The 13718-nt window shown below is 58.7% G+C and overlaps 1 protein-coding gene across 2 annotated transcripts in view; it reads left to right on the top strand.

Moving 5' to 3' along the window:
• SBK1 (SH3 domain binding kinase 1) overlaps positions 1-13366 on the top strand; it is a 47159-nt gene extending 33793 nt beyond the window's left edge. For both annotated transcript variants that reach the window (XM_032431026.1, XM_032431027.1), the window contains exons 2-4: positions 10180-10412; positions 11731-11933; positions 12507-13366. In XM_032431026.1, the coding sequence (XP_032286917.1) occupies positions 10180-10412; positions 11731-11933; positions 12507-13346 (1276 nt within the window). In that variant the 3' untranslated portion in view covers positions 13347-13366. The remainder of the gene's footprint in view (positions 1-10179; positions 10413-11730; positions 11934-12506) is intronic.
• Positions 13367-13718: the final 352 nt, after the last annotated feature.

Raw genomic sequence — 13718 nt, 5'->3', positions numbered from 1 at the left:
TGGGGTGTCAAGGGGGCTCCCAAGGGCCCCCACCTTCCCGAGCATGGGAATCCAGGGCAACCAAGCCGGGCCACTCCTCCTCAGGCCCTTCTCAGGGGATCCCAACCCTGGGCTGTGGAACCTGGGTGGATGGGCATGATCTCTCCTTGCATTTTCCTTTGGCTTTGTCTGGACCACCAGCCATGCCTAGTTCCTTTTACTGCCTAGACCTAAAAGGATCATACCTAGTGAAAAGTTTCATTCCTGCCCTGCCTCTGTTCACTCAGTTCCCACTGCTGTCCCCAGAGATGTGTTCATGCATTCATGCATCCATTCATTCACCAAATACTGATGAAGGGCCTACGATGTGCAGGCACTGCGCTAACTGCTGGGGGATCCGGAGTGAACGAAACCAGCCCGACAACATCCCCGCCCTCCTAGCGCTGAAGTTCCAGTGGGGAAGAGAGGGTCACAAGAGATCTTGCCAGGCAGTAAATTATATAATACATTAGAGTGTTGCCCTCTACCGGGGGACACTAGAGCAGGATAAGGGGAGTGCGGTAGAGTAGCCCTAGTTGAGAAGGTGTCAGTTGAGCAGAACTTGGAGGAAAGGAGCCATGTGGCCATCTAAGGGCAGAGAGAACAGCCCCCAGGCCGGGAGCTGGTGTGTCTGGGGAACAGCAGGGAGAGCAGCATGTCTGGAACAGGAGGAGGGAGGAGACAGGTCAAAGGGGTAAACTGAGGCGCTTGTAAGGATTTTGGAATGAAATGGGAGTTGATGGTGGGTGTTGAGCTGGGGAACAATTGGATCCAAGTGGGCTGTGGTGGGTGGGGGCACCAGTTAGGAAGTTACTGCTGTACCCGAGGGACCAGGATGGCTCAGACCAGTGGGAGCGGGTGCTGAGGGAGGTCCAGTACGTTTATTAATGTCTGGTGTTGATTCCAGAGTTACTTTATGCAAATACACGCAAGTGAGAAACCTATCCGTATCCCCCCCAACCCCTGGTTCAAAGTAGCATACTAAACAAAGTGAGCCGGAGACGCAGAGAGGGCGAGGGAGCTGGTGACAGCTGCTTGCTCCACCAAGAAGCAGCTCTCTCCTACATGGCTGGGGGAGGGCCGGTGGCAGTGCCCTCTGGGGGACACCGAACATTCTACAGAAATCCCAAACCCATTCACCCTTCAACCTGGCCACCCATTTCTAGAACTGAGCATATAGACTCATCTGCACATTGCCAAATGACTTATGTACAAGGCAACTCGTAGTTTACAGTAGGAAAAAGTTGGACACGACCCAGTAGGGGTTTGGTTAAATAAATGGCAGTATATCCACTCATACCTTTCCAGCCCCCTGGGAGGGGGGCCTGGGTTCCAGTTCTGCAGAGGTCCCTCCATCCCCCTCCGGGCTGTCTCCCCACCTCGCGCTTCCTCTAGCCTTGCACAGTGTCGTGCGGGGCCTGCCTGGGTGCTGTCCTCGCCTGTGGTGCTGAAGACAGTGGGGCCAGAGACCAAGAGCAGAGAAGAGATGAGCAGGGAAGTTCAGGGTTCAGTCCTTGTCTCTGCCCTTTACCAGCTGAGTGGCCTGGGGCAGGCTGCTTAACCCCTCTGGGCCTCAGCGTCCTTATCTGTAACACGGGGGTGCCATGAAGATGACACCCCCAATGTGAAGCATTGGCATATTGAGAAAATGAGTGATAGTTTGCACGATATCAATTTAGGAACAATGAAACAGAGTGGTTAGGTTTTTGGACACTGGAGTGGTAATGCCTGGGTTTGAATCCCAGCTCTGACATTTATTGGATTATCTTGATCAAGTGACATGACTGCTCTGGGCCTCAGTTTTCTCATCTGTAAGTTGGGGTGAATAACAGTCCCCGTGTCGTAGAGTGTTGTGAGGCTTAGATAAGTTAATTTCTCTGAGGCTCTTGGCACACCTCGGGGATCCTTAGTGTTAGCGGTTATGTCACTTTCCTCTCTCACTAGCCTCTCTGTCCCCTCCCCAGTGTCACTCCCAGCCACACACCCCCTCTGCTGTGCTGGGGCTGGGCTATGAGAGGGAGAGCACACCCCACCGTGCAGAGGCCCTGGCCTCTAGCCCAACCCTGCCACTGACTTTCTGTGATTTTGAGCAAATCACTGTTTTCTTCTGGCCATCGGTCTCTGCATCATTAAAATGGGGCTAATGGGGGCACCTGGGTGGCTCAGTCGTTAAGCGTCTGCCTTCGGCTCAGGTCATGATCCCAGGGTCCTGGGATCGAGCCCCACATCGGGCTCCCTACTCTGCAGGAAGCTTACTTCTCCCTCTCCCACTCCCCCTGCTGCTTGTGTTCCCTCTCTCGCTGTCTCTCTCTCTCTCTCAAATAAATAAATAAAATCTTTAGAAAAAAAAAATGGGGCTAATGATACCTCACACAAGCCCCTGGGAAAATAACTATATGCCTACAGGGTCACGTTCAAGAAAGCGAAGACATGAAAAATTACAACTTGCTGAACACATAAAGAATTATTCACCTAGCATTTGTCACACCCTGGCTAAGTACTAGGGATACCAAGGTGATTAAGGCATGGAGCTTGCTGTCAAGGAGCTCTTGGGTTTCTTGCTGGATTGTCAATCCCCTTCAAAGCCCATTTGTGTGTCACCTCCACCAGGAAGCCACCCTGATCCCCACTGCCATGCCCTCCTTGGAAATGCTGGAGCACTGACATTGCCTTTCTGGCCTTCTATTTATCTGAGTCCTTATTTTGTCTGCCTTCCTAATTCATAGGTTCATATCTTCTACCTGATGCATTGCTCTAACCTATTCACCCCATGCCAGTGCCCAGGCCCAAGTAGATATACTTGTCCGGAATCTTTAGGTTGCAAGTAACATCAACTCAACTCAAAGTGGCTTAAGCCAAAAAAAGAAATGTATCAATGCATGAAACAAATGGTCAGGAGTATAATTGGCTTTAGTCATGCCTGGATCCAGGTGCCCAGAGTCATCAGAAATCCCTCCACCTTACAGCTCTGCTTTTCTTCTCTGATGCTTCATTCTTGGGCAGGCTCTCCCCGCACGGTGGCAAAGCCGGCCCCCCGCAGCTCCAGACCTTGTCCTCCGGCTTTGCATCCCAAGAGTCAGGAGGCATCTCTTTCCTGATAGCTGCAGCCCAAGTCCTAGGTCTAGATCCCAATGGGTCACCTTTGGTCACAGGTTCATCTCTGAACCAGTCATAGTGATCTGGTGGATGGGATGGACCTGCTGGCCAGCTAGGCCTGGGTCCAGCCTGCCCCTAAAGCCTGGGTGGAGACATTCTACTGAACCGTATGGCCTGAGAGAGGGGCCATTCCCTGAAGAAAGCAAAATTCATCTGAGAAGGAAAAAGCACCACAGGCTGACTCAAGAAGCCACTGAATATGCCTGAGCAAGGCAAGGCGTGGGTCAGATGTGGTCTTAAGACATGGATAAGGAGGCCTCGGAGGGAGAAGCCTGGAGGTGGGAAAGGGGGATTGGGGGGTACCCGACGCCGGCTCAGCCATGTAGACTAGGGGCATGAGGCTCCAGCCCCTCCCTCTACAAAGAATCAAAGTGGAGCAGACCCCCCGTCCCCACTCAGTACCTGAAATAATGCTTTTGTCTTATGGCTGCTTTTGTGACACAGCTTTTCATAATAAGACGGACCCAGAGCGGTGACCCACCGAGCCAGCAACAATCATATGTTCGATGGAATCCTTCCAGGTCAGGGCCTGGTTAAGGATACCCTTGGGGTTTGCCTGGGCTAAGGGCACAGCATGGGTGCAGTGACCTGAGTGAAGGGACCTGGGCATGGGGACAGAGAATCTTAGAATCCCAGAGTGAGAGTAAGAAAGGCCTGGCTGATGTCTCTTGGTCCAACCTCAACCCCTGCTGCCGATTCCCCAACAGATGGGCATCCAGTTCTCTGCTTCTCTACCCCCAGCGATTGAGAACCCATTTCCTCCCTGTTGTGACATGAGAACTGTCTCATTTTGAGTTGCTCTCTGCTTGGGTTTACCTTCAGGAGCCTCAGAGGACACTGTGCACAAGAGCATGGGACCTGAAGCCTGACAGCCTGAGTTCAAATCCAAATTAGTTAGCCCATCTGTATCCATTTCTGTAAGATGGGGTGATCATAGTAGCACCTACCGCCCAGACTTGTGATTGTTAAGTAATTTAATCCATCATGGTTAGCCCAGCACCTGGCATATAGAAACACTCAATAAATATTTGCCAGTACTCTTGTTCTCCCATGAGACAGGATAAGAGCAGGCCCCCCCTCTCTTTACAGACTGGTCACCCTCCAGGCAGTTGGACATACAGAGGTTCAAATCCTAGCTCTTTGGCCTCCTTGCTACATAATCCTTGGATTAGACTAGTAGTGCTATAGCTGCTGTAACAAATAAGCCCCTATATCTCAGCAGCCTAACACAATGGACATTTACTTCGGCTTCCATAGAATGTCAAGTGGGCAACCTTCAACAGCAGGAGACTGCCCACAGCCAGGCACTCAGGCTGCTCCTAGCTCCACTGTCTTTTTTTTTTTTTTTTTAAGATTTATTTATTTCTTTATTTGAGAGAGAGAGAGCCCGAGCAGGGGGAGCAGGGGGAGCGGCGGGCAGAGGGAGAGGGAGCCCGATGAGGGACTCGATCCCAGGACCCTGGGATCATGACCTGAGCTGAAGGCACAGGCTTAACCGACTGAGCCACCCAGGCGCCCCTCCACTGTCTTTTAGGACCCAGGAGGCCTCTGTATCAGGCCTGCTTAAAGGAGAGAAAATAGAGAAACCCCGCCCACTCTTAAGAGGCCCCGCCCAGCAGTGACTGCCATCATTTCTGCTCACATTCCATTGGAGAAACTGGTCACACCTGGCCACACCTGGCTGCCAGGCGGGCAGGAAATGTACTCCCCTGCTGACAACCGCCCTCCAGCAACAGCTCTGTATTATAAAAGAGGAAACCAGGGGCGCCTGGGTGGCTCATTGGTTAAGCATCTGCCTTCAGCTCTGGTCATGATCCCAGGGTCCTGGGATCAAGCCCCGCATCGGGCTCCTTGCTCAGCAGGAAGCCTGCTTCTCCCTCTCCCACTCCCCCTGCTTGTGTTCCCTCTCTCGCTGTGTCTGTCAAATAAATAAATAAAATCTAAAATAAAAAAATAAAAGAGGAAACCGAAAGTTTGGGTTTTTTTTAAGATTTTATTTATGTATTTGACAGAGAGAGAGAGACAGTGAGAGAGGGAACACAAGCAGGGGGAGTGGGAGAGGGAGAAGCAGGCTCCCCGCTGAGCAGGGATCCCAATGCTGGGCCCGATCCCAGGACCCCGGGATCATGACCAGAGCTGAAGGCAGACACTCAACGACTGAGCCACCCAGGTGCCCCAGAAACCCAAAGTTTTGATGGACAGTTGGCTATCTTTACCAAAACCATGGTAAATCACCAACCTCCTGGGCCTCTGTGCTTCATCTATAAAATAGAAAGTATCACTTGATCGTGGCAATGGACATTTACTAAAATCCTTGAATTGTATGCCCCACTGTGGGTAAATTTTGTGGTGTGTACTAAGTTAAGCTGTTTGTTTAAAAAGCAGGAGACCTCTTGCCCTTCTTCTCAGGTACTTATGAGGACTCAGTGAGTGAAATTTTGCCAGGCTGGTACTGTGTGTGTGTGTGTGTGTGTGTGTGTGTGTGTGTGGTAGGGAAGGGCGGTTCCAAAGCAGGCCTGAGTTGGGTTATGCATTGGGTGTAGTTCTCATAAGAGAGGCGCCAGCTCAAACCACCTGCCAACAGGAAGTGGTAGGCAGTTCGGTCTTGCTTCTTGCTTGGGAAGCGCCCCCAGCGTGTGGCGGAAGACCCAGCCCACAGGGCCAGAGCCACAAGTGCTGCCAGGAAGGCCGGGTGACACCCCGCTGCCTTCAGCAACAGAGGGGAAACCAGGGGCCTCCCTTGGGGTCAGTGAGGACACACACTTGAGGCGTGAAGCATGTGGGGTCCCCCGGAACAGCACGGTCAGCTTGAGCGTGGATGGTAGTGTCAACCACACAGGATGGAGGGGGGGAGGGGAGCAGCCAGGGGCCTCCACCACCCGCTGCTGGAAAGTTCACAGCCACCCAAGTGCACGGCTGCTCCTTCAAGGGGAGGCAGGGGTGATGAAGGTAAAAGAGTTTTAGATCAAGTTCCCGCAGATGCCAGGCGTATATGCCCTCAAGCACTCGGGGAGGCAGGTGTGCCTTACTTCACTCTCTGGCCTCGAGTCCCCGCCTGAAAGAAGTTACTCTGTCCTCACTGCTGTGGGGATTAAGTGAGTTAATACACCGGAAGCGCCTGACAGCCGGTCGGCTCTCCACAGGAGCCGAGTGAATACATGGGCAGCTTTGGCCCAGGCTTTGTGCTCTCCTGGGCCTCAGTTTCCCCACTTGGATACCCAGGGATCCGGATGGGACACTCCCAACATTCTGACTCAGGAAAACAGTGGTTAAGAGCGCCAACTTTGGAACCAATCCCAACGCGAGCCGTCTGACCTTGGGCAAGCTGTCCGGGCTCTCTGCCTCATTCTCCTCCTCCGGAAAATGGGGGTCATGAGAACACCTACCCGCTGAATCGTGAAGATGAGCTCATCCTTAGAGCTGGGCCCTGTTTCAGTGTTAGCTGCTGCTGTCGTCATTGTTGTGATTCTCCCCGTCGTGAAGGTGTGGTCACCGAGGCCCAGACAAGTGACTCGCTCAAGGTCACCCGGCTAAAAAGTGGCGCACGGCAGGATCAAGGGCAAGCCTGCTGAGCCCCGAGGTCCGTGCTGTTTCTGTCGCTCCCCACTGTGCCTCTTAAGTCACATGCGTGGTAACTGGGTCAGAGGCGGTGTGTACCTGGGCCATGACACAGCGACAGGGACGGCTATGTGGATTAATTCCTTGTCTCCTGCTGACGCCTTGCAGAGAACAGGCCGGAAGGAGGGAGGGGTCAATAGTGGAGACCCCCAAAACTGGGCCCTAGGAACCAAAGGAAGGGATGAGGGCAAGTTGAATCAGATGTAGCCCCTCCCCCCGGGGACCTCTTGGCCTGTTGATGGGGACAGACAGGGGACAGAGTTGAGACCACCCCAAGACATTTCAACAGGAACCCTCAGAGAGAGACACACAGACCCTGTGTGAATCCTGGGGCTCAGCGGAGGCAGGCACCTGGGGCAGCAGGGAAGGCTTCCTAGAGAAATGGGACCTGAGGATTGTGGATGGGGCAGGGGGAGGTCAAGGCAGGCAGCAGGACCGGCAGAGGAGACGAGAGAGAGGCAGTGCAGGGTGGTGGTCACAGCGCGGGCTGAACCTGGAGTGCAGGGGGCAAATGTGGGACCCAGACCCACCCCGCTGTGGCTGGGCCCCTGACCCAGGCCGGTGCCTACACAGCGCAACCCTGAGGCCAAAGCAGCAGGGGACGAGCCATGCACCCAACAGCCCCTGCGTGAGGGAGGAGGGGAGAGAGGGAAGAAGAGCTTCTAGCAACTTGCAGCTGCCAGTCAGTCTCCCAGAGGCTGCAGAGACAGCCCAAAATGACTAGCAGGGCCACAGCCCGAAGTGGGAGCGTCGCACACGTGTGTGTGCATGGACGTGCACGCCCATGGCCTGCCCCGCGTAGCAGCCCTGGGGGAGGCCACACACGGCAGGAGAAGTAGGTCAGCCGAGCAGCCCAGCAGTCTCTCACTGGCAGGCAAAGAGGGCGTGTACTCCTCGGAACCCCCGGGGGAGAGGCCCGCACTCTCCCCAGAACGCGATGTCCATCTCCCTGCTGCATCAAAGCAGATGGCCTGCGTTTCCTCGCTCCGAATTCTCAGCCCCCCCCCCCCTCCGGGTAGTGTGTGGGCATTTCACAGAGGTTGGGACGGGTGACCCCTTCCAGCGCTGAAAGCAAGGAAGGACCATCGTGGGGAGAGGCCACCCACTTTAGCCTAGTTGTGGCTTCAGTAAGAGCGACCCAGTGCTGTCCGGCCAGAGCTGGGATGGCATAGAGACTTGGTGACAGGTGCCACGGCCCAGCTGGGTGGCCGAGGTAGGGGAGCAGGACCCCGTCTCTGTGCGCCTGGCACCATCCCTCCCCCTGGGGGGGTCTAGGAAATGAGCTAGTCCAGGCTACAGACGGGCCCCTCTGAGGGCATCCAACAGACTGAAGGAATTAGGAAAAGCAAGGCAGTGGCTGTGGGGGGGGGAAGGTTCTATAGAACAGGGCTTACTCATGAATGGAGGGGAAGGGGGCTGAGAGGGGGAGCAGGATCCTGAGGCAGCAGAAGGGGCAGAAGCCAAATCGGAGGAGGGGAGGAGGGGAGGAGGGCCCCCTGCTCCCCCAGCCAGCCGGAGGACGTGCAGATGGAGCTCCGTTTGGGGCTGGGTGGGAGGCCAGGAAGTTCCCTCCTGATGTTCCTCCTCTTTGTGTGAAGTGGGAGGCTGGGTCGTGCCAAGAGGGAAGGGGAAGGCAGAGGAGGAGAAGAGGGTTTGGGCCTGGAAGGGGAGCTGCTGGGCCAGGGTGAGCATGCAGGGCTCCCGGAGAGCCCACCCCTGCTCATAGCCTCCGCGGGCCCGGCTAGAGGGAACACAGACCCACCACTGAGAGAGCACAGGCACCTGGCCCTTACAGAGTGCTTACTGTGTACCGAGCACCAAGCACTCCACGGCTAAGTCCTTTAATAAGTCACAAGCCCGTAGGGAGAAGGCACTATTCTATCCTTTTTATGGATGGAAAACTAAGGCAAGGGAAGGTGAAGGTACTTGCCCAAGGCCATCCAGCTAGCAGGTGACAGAGCTGGACCCAAAGCCAGGCCGGCCGGCTCCAAGTCTGCTTTCTCTCCCAGAGCCCTGGGCTGTCTTGCAGGGGTGGGGGCTGGGGGAGCACAGGCTGAGTCACCTGGGATTGGAGGTAGGAGGGAGTGAGGTGAGGGCAGAGGAGGTGCGCCAGGAGGCAGGCTCCTGGGGCTCGGCTTCCAGAGGATTCAGTGCTGGCCTCTCCTGCCGATACACACACAGACAGGAGCACACCTGCTCTGGAAGCCCGGCTCCCCGGCCCAACCCCCTCCCGCTTGACAGACAAGAAATGCAGGCCCCAGATGGGCATTCGCTGTCACCCAGCCCCGGACTCTCCCTGCTGCAGCTCTCTGCCCCCCAACACCATCTGGGGACAGACTCAGTACCTCTGACGGGTGCGTGCAGTTTGTGTGGATTCCAAAGGGGTCAGTCAGGCTGTGAATGGGGAGGGTAGGGGCTTTGCGGGACGGGCGCCCTGCCTTGTGTCCGGGGTGGGGGGAGGCTGGGGGGGGGGCCCTGGGACTGCACCTGTAGCTGTGTGGCCCTGAGCGGGGGGGTGTTGTCTGTGGAGGGGCAGGGTGGAAGGCCACGGTGGGTGTGGCCATATCTGCACCATCCTGCCAAGAGTTTTGTCTGACGCTACTTGGGTGAGGAATTTGGTACTGTGATCCCTGCCCTCAGACCTCACCTTCCCCACCCCCTGCCTTCCATTCTCAAAAGCTTAGATCACCTTTTATGAGCATATATAATGCATGTATTCACTATTTATTGTCCATTGCCCCCCCTTGGAACATAAGTCCCATGAGGATGGGATTCTTTTTTTAATATGTAAAAGATTTTATTTATTCATTTGAGAGAGAGAGAGCACAGGGTGGGGAGGGGCAGAGGGAGAGGGAGAAGCAGACTCCCTGCTGAGCAGGGAGCCCAACGAGGGGCTCGATCCCAGGACCCTGAGATCATGACCTGAGCCAAAGGCAGACGCTTAACCGACTGAGCCACCCAGGCGTCCTGAGAGTGGGATTCTTATCTGTTTAGTGTTGTGTCCTCACGGCTGTGAACAGCAAGCCCCTGGTGAACAGCAGGTGTGGATCAATATCTATGAATAGGAGCCCCCGTGTGAACTTGGTATATGGAGTGTCTCTGTGTGACGTAAACACGTGTGCCTTGTCTGACGCAGCGTCTGAATGACAGCCTGAGACAGATAGGCCAGTGGCACCCAAGTGGGGACTGCGGGTGTCTGCTGGGAGTGCTGGCTCAGGCCTGGCCCTGAAGCTTTGGGGAACGGGGATGCAGCAAAGATGCTTGTCGCCCCCTTGTGGTCATCTTGAGCCTGGCATCCCGGGACCCTAGGTACTGGGGAAGGAGGAGGTGGGTGGACAAGGGGGCCCTGGCTTGACGTCACATTTCATGCCATATCCCCCATAACAGGGAGAAGATGAGCGTGGGCTGCCCAGAGCCCGAGCCACCCCGCTCCCTGCCCTGCTGTGGGCCGGGGACTGCCCCTGGGCTGGGTGCAGGGGTGCCCCTCCTCACTGAAGACATGCAGGCGCTGACGCTCCGCACCCTGGCCGCCAATGATGTCACCAAGCACTACGAACTCGTCCGGGAGCTAGGCAAGGGCACCTACGGGAAGGTCGACCTCGTGGCCTACAAGGGCACAGGTGAGCCTCTGCAGGGCGGCCGGTTTTGAAGGCAGGGGTGGGGACTTGTCTGGGGCTCTCAGGTGCTCTCTTCGGGAGCCAAGAGGTCAGCAGGGAGACAGAGTTCGTGGTCCAGGTGGAGAGATGCAGCCTGAGCGGCCCAGGGAGACCTGAGAGGGGGTACAGGGCCCAGGCTGGAGGGTGGGCTGCTTGGGGACAGCTGAGGGGCTGACCCTGGGACATCTGGAGCTCAGGAGAGAACTCAGGGCTGACCCTACGGAAGTGGACAGGGCTGAGGGTGCGTCCTTGGAAACAGGGCACCATGCTTAAGGAGAGGTGGGAGATGCCCCTGGGAGGTCAGTATGGCCATCTCCGTTTCTCAGATGAAGACACTGAGACCCAGAGATCCAGTCCCTCAGCTAAGGTCATGCAGCTAGAGAGGGTTCGAGCCAGGACGAGACCCCACTAATCAGCTCCAGAATCTTCTCGCTTAACCAGGAGCACGATGCCTTCCGCACAGCATAGGCTCACAGCGGCGCCCGCTCAGCCAGTCAGGGACAGGGACTGCATGAGCTCCCACAGCTGCACACAGCTGGGGCAGGGGGCTCCGTGCCAGCTGACAGCTGCAGGAGGAACCACTTGCTCTCTGTGTGACCTTGGGCAAGTGGCTTAACCTCTCTGTGCCCAGGTTCCTCCTCTGTAAAATAGGGTAGCAACTCGGGCTGGCCCACCTCCTAGGGTCATTAGGAGAAGCAGGTTGTGAATGGGGAGTGCCGAGGGGAGGGCCTGTGATGTGTAAGTGCTCTGTGGACACGTGTGCGTCCCCCGGGGGGTACAGACGGCCACCCAAGCACAAAGTCGGGGACAATAGGCCTTGCGGCCCCTCACCTCTCAGTGTCTAATTCCTTCTTATCCACCCATTCAACACACATTCGTTGAGCAGCTACGATGCACCGCACTCTTGTAGGCGCTGGGATACAGCAGTGAGCGAGACAAAGATTCCTGTGCTCAGGGGGCTACGTCCTAGTGGGGGACGGGGGCGGGGGGAGAGCCACCAGATGAAATCAGTGTGTTGTACGTCAGGCAGAGAGGGAGAGCGTGGAGGAAGGAGCGGGCCGTCCTCACTGAGGGCTGCAGGCGGGTGCAGGAGACCCAGGCTGACCCCTGAGTCGCTGCATGGCCTCTGGCAAGTCCTTTCCCCTCGCCGGGCCTCAGTTTCCTACCAGTAGGATGAGGACAGACCCCCGCGGCCTCGCGGCCCGGACAGGCAGGCCTGGGGATGTCAGGTGCAGGAGCGCTGGGTCGGGGGCCTTCACCACTGCGGCTGCTGCCCCGTCAGGCATGAAAATGGCGCTGAAGTTTGTGAACAAGAGCAAGACCAAGCTGAAGAACTTCCTGCGGGAGGTGAGCATCACCAACAGCCTCTCCTCCAGCCCCTTCATCATCAAGGTCTTTGACGTGGTTTTTGAGACGGAGGACTGCTACGTGTTCGCCCAAGAGTATGCGCCTGCAGGGGACCTGTTCGACATCATTCCCCCTCAGGTACTTGGTGTGGTGGCACAGGGACGGGGAGGGTCCTCCGGCCCCAGGACAGACAGAGCCAGCAGCTACACCCGGAACAGTGGGGACCCGAGAGGGGAGACGAGGCAGCAGGGCCACCAGGGGCTTCCCAGAGGAGGTGCTCTGGAGTGGGGGGAGAGTGCCCGGAGGACTCCAGGCTCCCGGCTCTGTGTTTGGGGGGGTGGGGGAGTCTGCGCCGGCGCCCAGGGGGCGAGTGGCAAGGCCTCTCAGAGCCTTGGGTCCCTATAAGGGAAGTGACGCAATGGCTGCCGCCAGCAGGTGGTGAGACCGTGCGGGAGAGCGCGCTCAGGGCAGTGCCGGGGAGGAGGGTGCGGGGCGAAAACTAGCGGGCCAGGGAGGGAGCAGGCGTACCCCCCTCCCCGTGGGATGGGGGGAGGCAGCAGGGAGGGCCACGGCCAGAGGGGACTGGCAGCAGTGGGGACTGAGAGGCGGGAGGGGTGGCGGGGCGGGGACCGCCGTGGGGGGGGGGGGGGGGGGCCCCCCCCCCGCGCGCCCCCCCCCCCCCCCCCCCCCCCCCCCCCCCCGGGCCGGCAGGTGGGGCTCCCCGAGGACACGGTGAAGCGCTGCGTGCAGCAGCTGGGCCTGGCGCTGGACTTCATGCACGGGCGGCAGCTGGTGCACCGCGACATCAAGCCCGAGAACGTGCTGCTGTTCGACCGCGAGTGCCGCCGCGTGAAGCTGGCCGACTTCGGCATGACGCGCCGCGTGGGCTGCCGCGTGAAGCGGGTCAGCGGCACCATCCCGTACACGGCGCCCGAGGTGTGCCAGGCGGGCCGCGCCGACGGCTTCGCGGTGGACACGGGCGTGGACGTGTGGGCCTTCGGCGTGCTCATCTTCTGCGTGCTCACCGGCAACTTCCCGTGGGAGGCGGCGTCGGGCGCGGACGCCTTCTTCGAGGAGTTCGTGCGCTGGCAGCGGGGCCGCCTGCCGGGGCTGCCGTCGCAGTGGCGCCGCTTCACCGAGCCCGCGCTGCGCATGTTCCAGCGCTTGCTGGCCCTGGAGCCCGAGCGCCGCGGGCCGGCCAAGGAGGTCTTCCGCTTCCTCAAGCACGAGCTCACGTCCGAGCTGCGGCGCCGGCCCTCGCACCGCGCGCGCAAGCCCGCCGGGGACCGGCCGCCCGCCGCCGGGCCGCTGCGCCTCGAGGCGCCCGCGCCGCTCAAGCGGACGGTGCTGACCGAGAGCGGCAGCGGCTCCCGGCCCGCGCCCCCCGCCGTCGGGCCCGCGCCCGCGCCCGCGCCGGTGCCCGTGCCCGTGCCCGTGCCGGTGCCCGAGGCCGGCCTGGCGCCCCCGGGGCCCCCCGGCAGGACCGACGGCCGCCCGGACAAGAGCAAAGGGCAGGTGGTGCTGGCCACGGCCATCGAGATCTGCGTCTGAGCCGCCCCCGCCGTGCTCGCACCAGGCCGGGCCCGCGCCGAGCCGGGGGGATGGGGAGGGTGAGAATCCGACCGCCCCCCCCCCCCCCGACCCCGACCCCCGTGGCGGCGGGGTGGGGGGAGTAGCGCTAGGCTGGGCGGGGCGGCGGGCCCGGGCGCCCGGTCCGCGGCGGGCTGCGGAAATAGCCACCGAAAGACCTCTTGCCCCGCCTGTGGGGCGGGGGCTTGGCTCACAGGAGCCGAGCCCCGCAGACCCGAGGATTCAGAGGCACCCCTGACACCCGGAGCGAGGGAGCTTGCGGGCAGACTCCCCTCCCCAAAACACACACACACACCTCCCCTAACCCTGGGACCCTGACTAGTTGCTCCTAGC

The sequence above is a fragment of the Phoca vitulina genome, unplaced genomic scaffold (genome assembly GCF_004348235.1).
Source record: "Phoca vitulina isolate PV1807 unplaced genomic scaffold, GSC_HSeal_1.0 scaffold45, whole genome shotgun sequence".
Lineage (NCBI taxonomy): Eukaryota > Metazoa > Chordata > Mammalia > Carnivora > Phocidae > Phoca > Phoca vitulina.
This window is presented reverse-complemented; position numbering and strand designations above follow the sequence as displayed.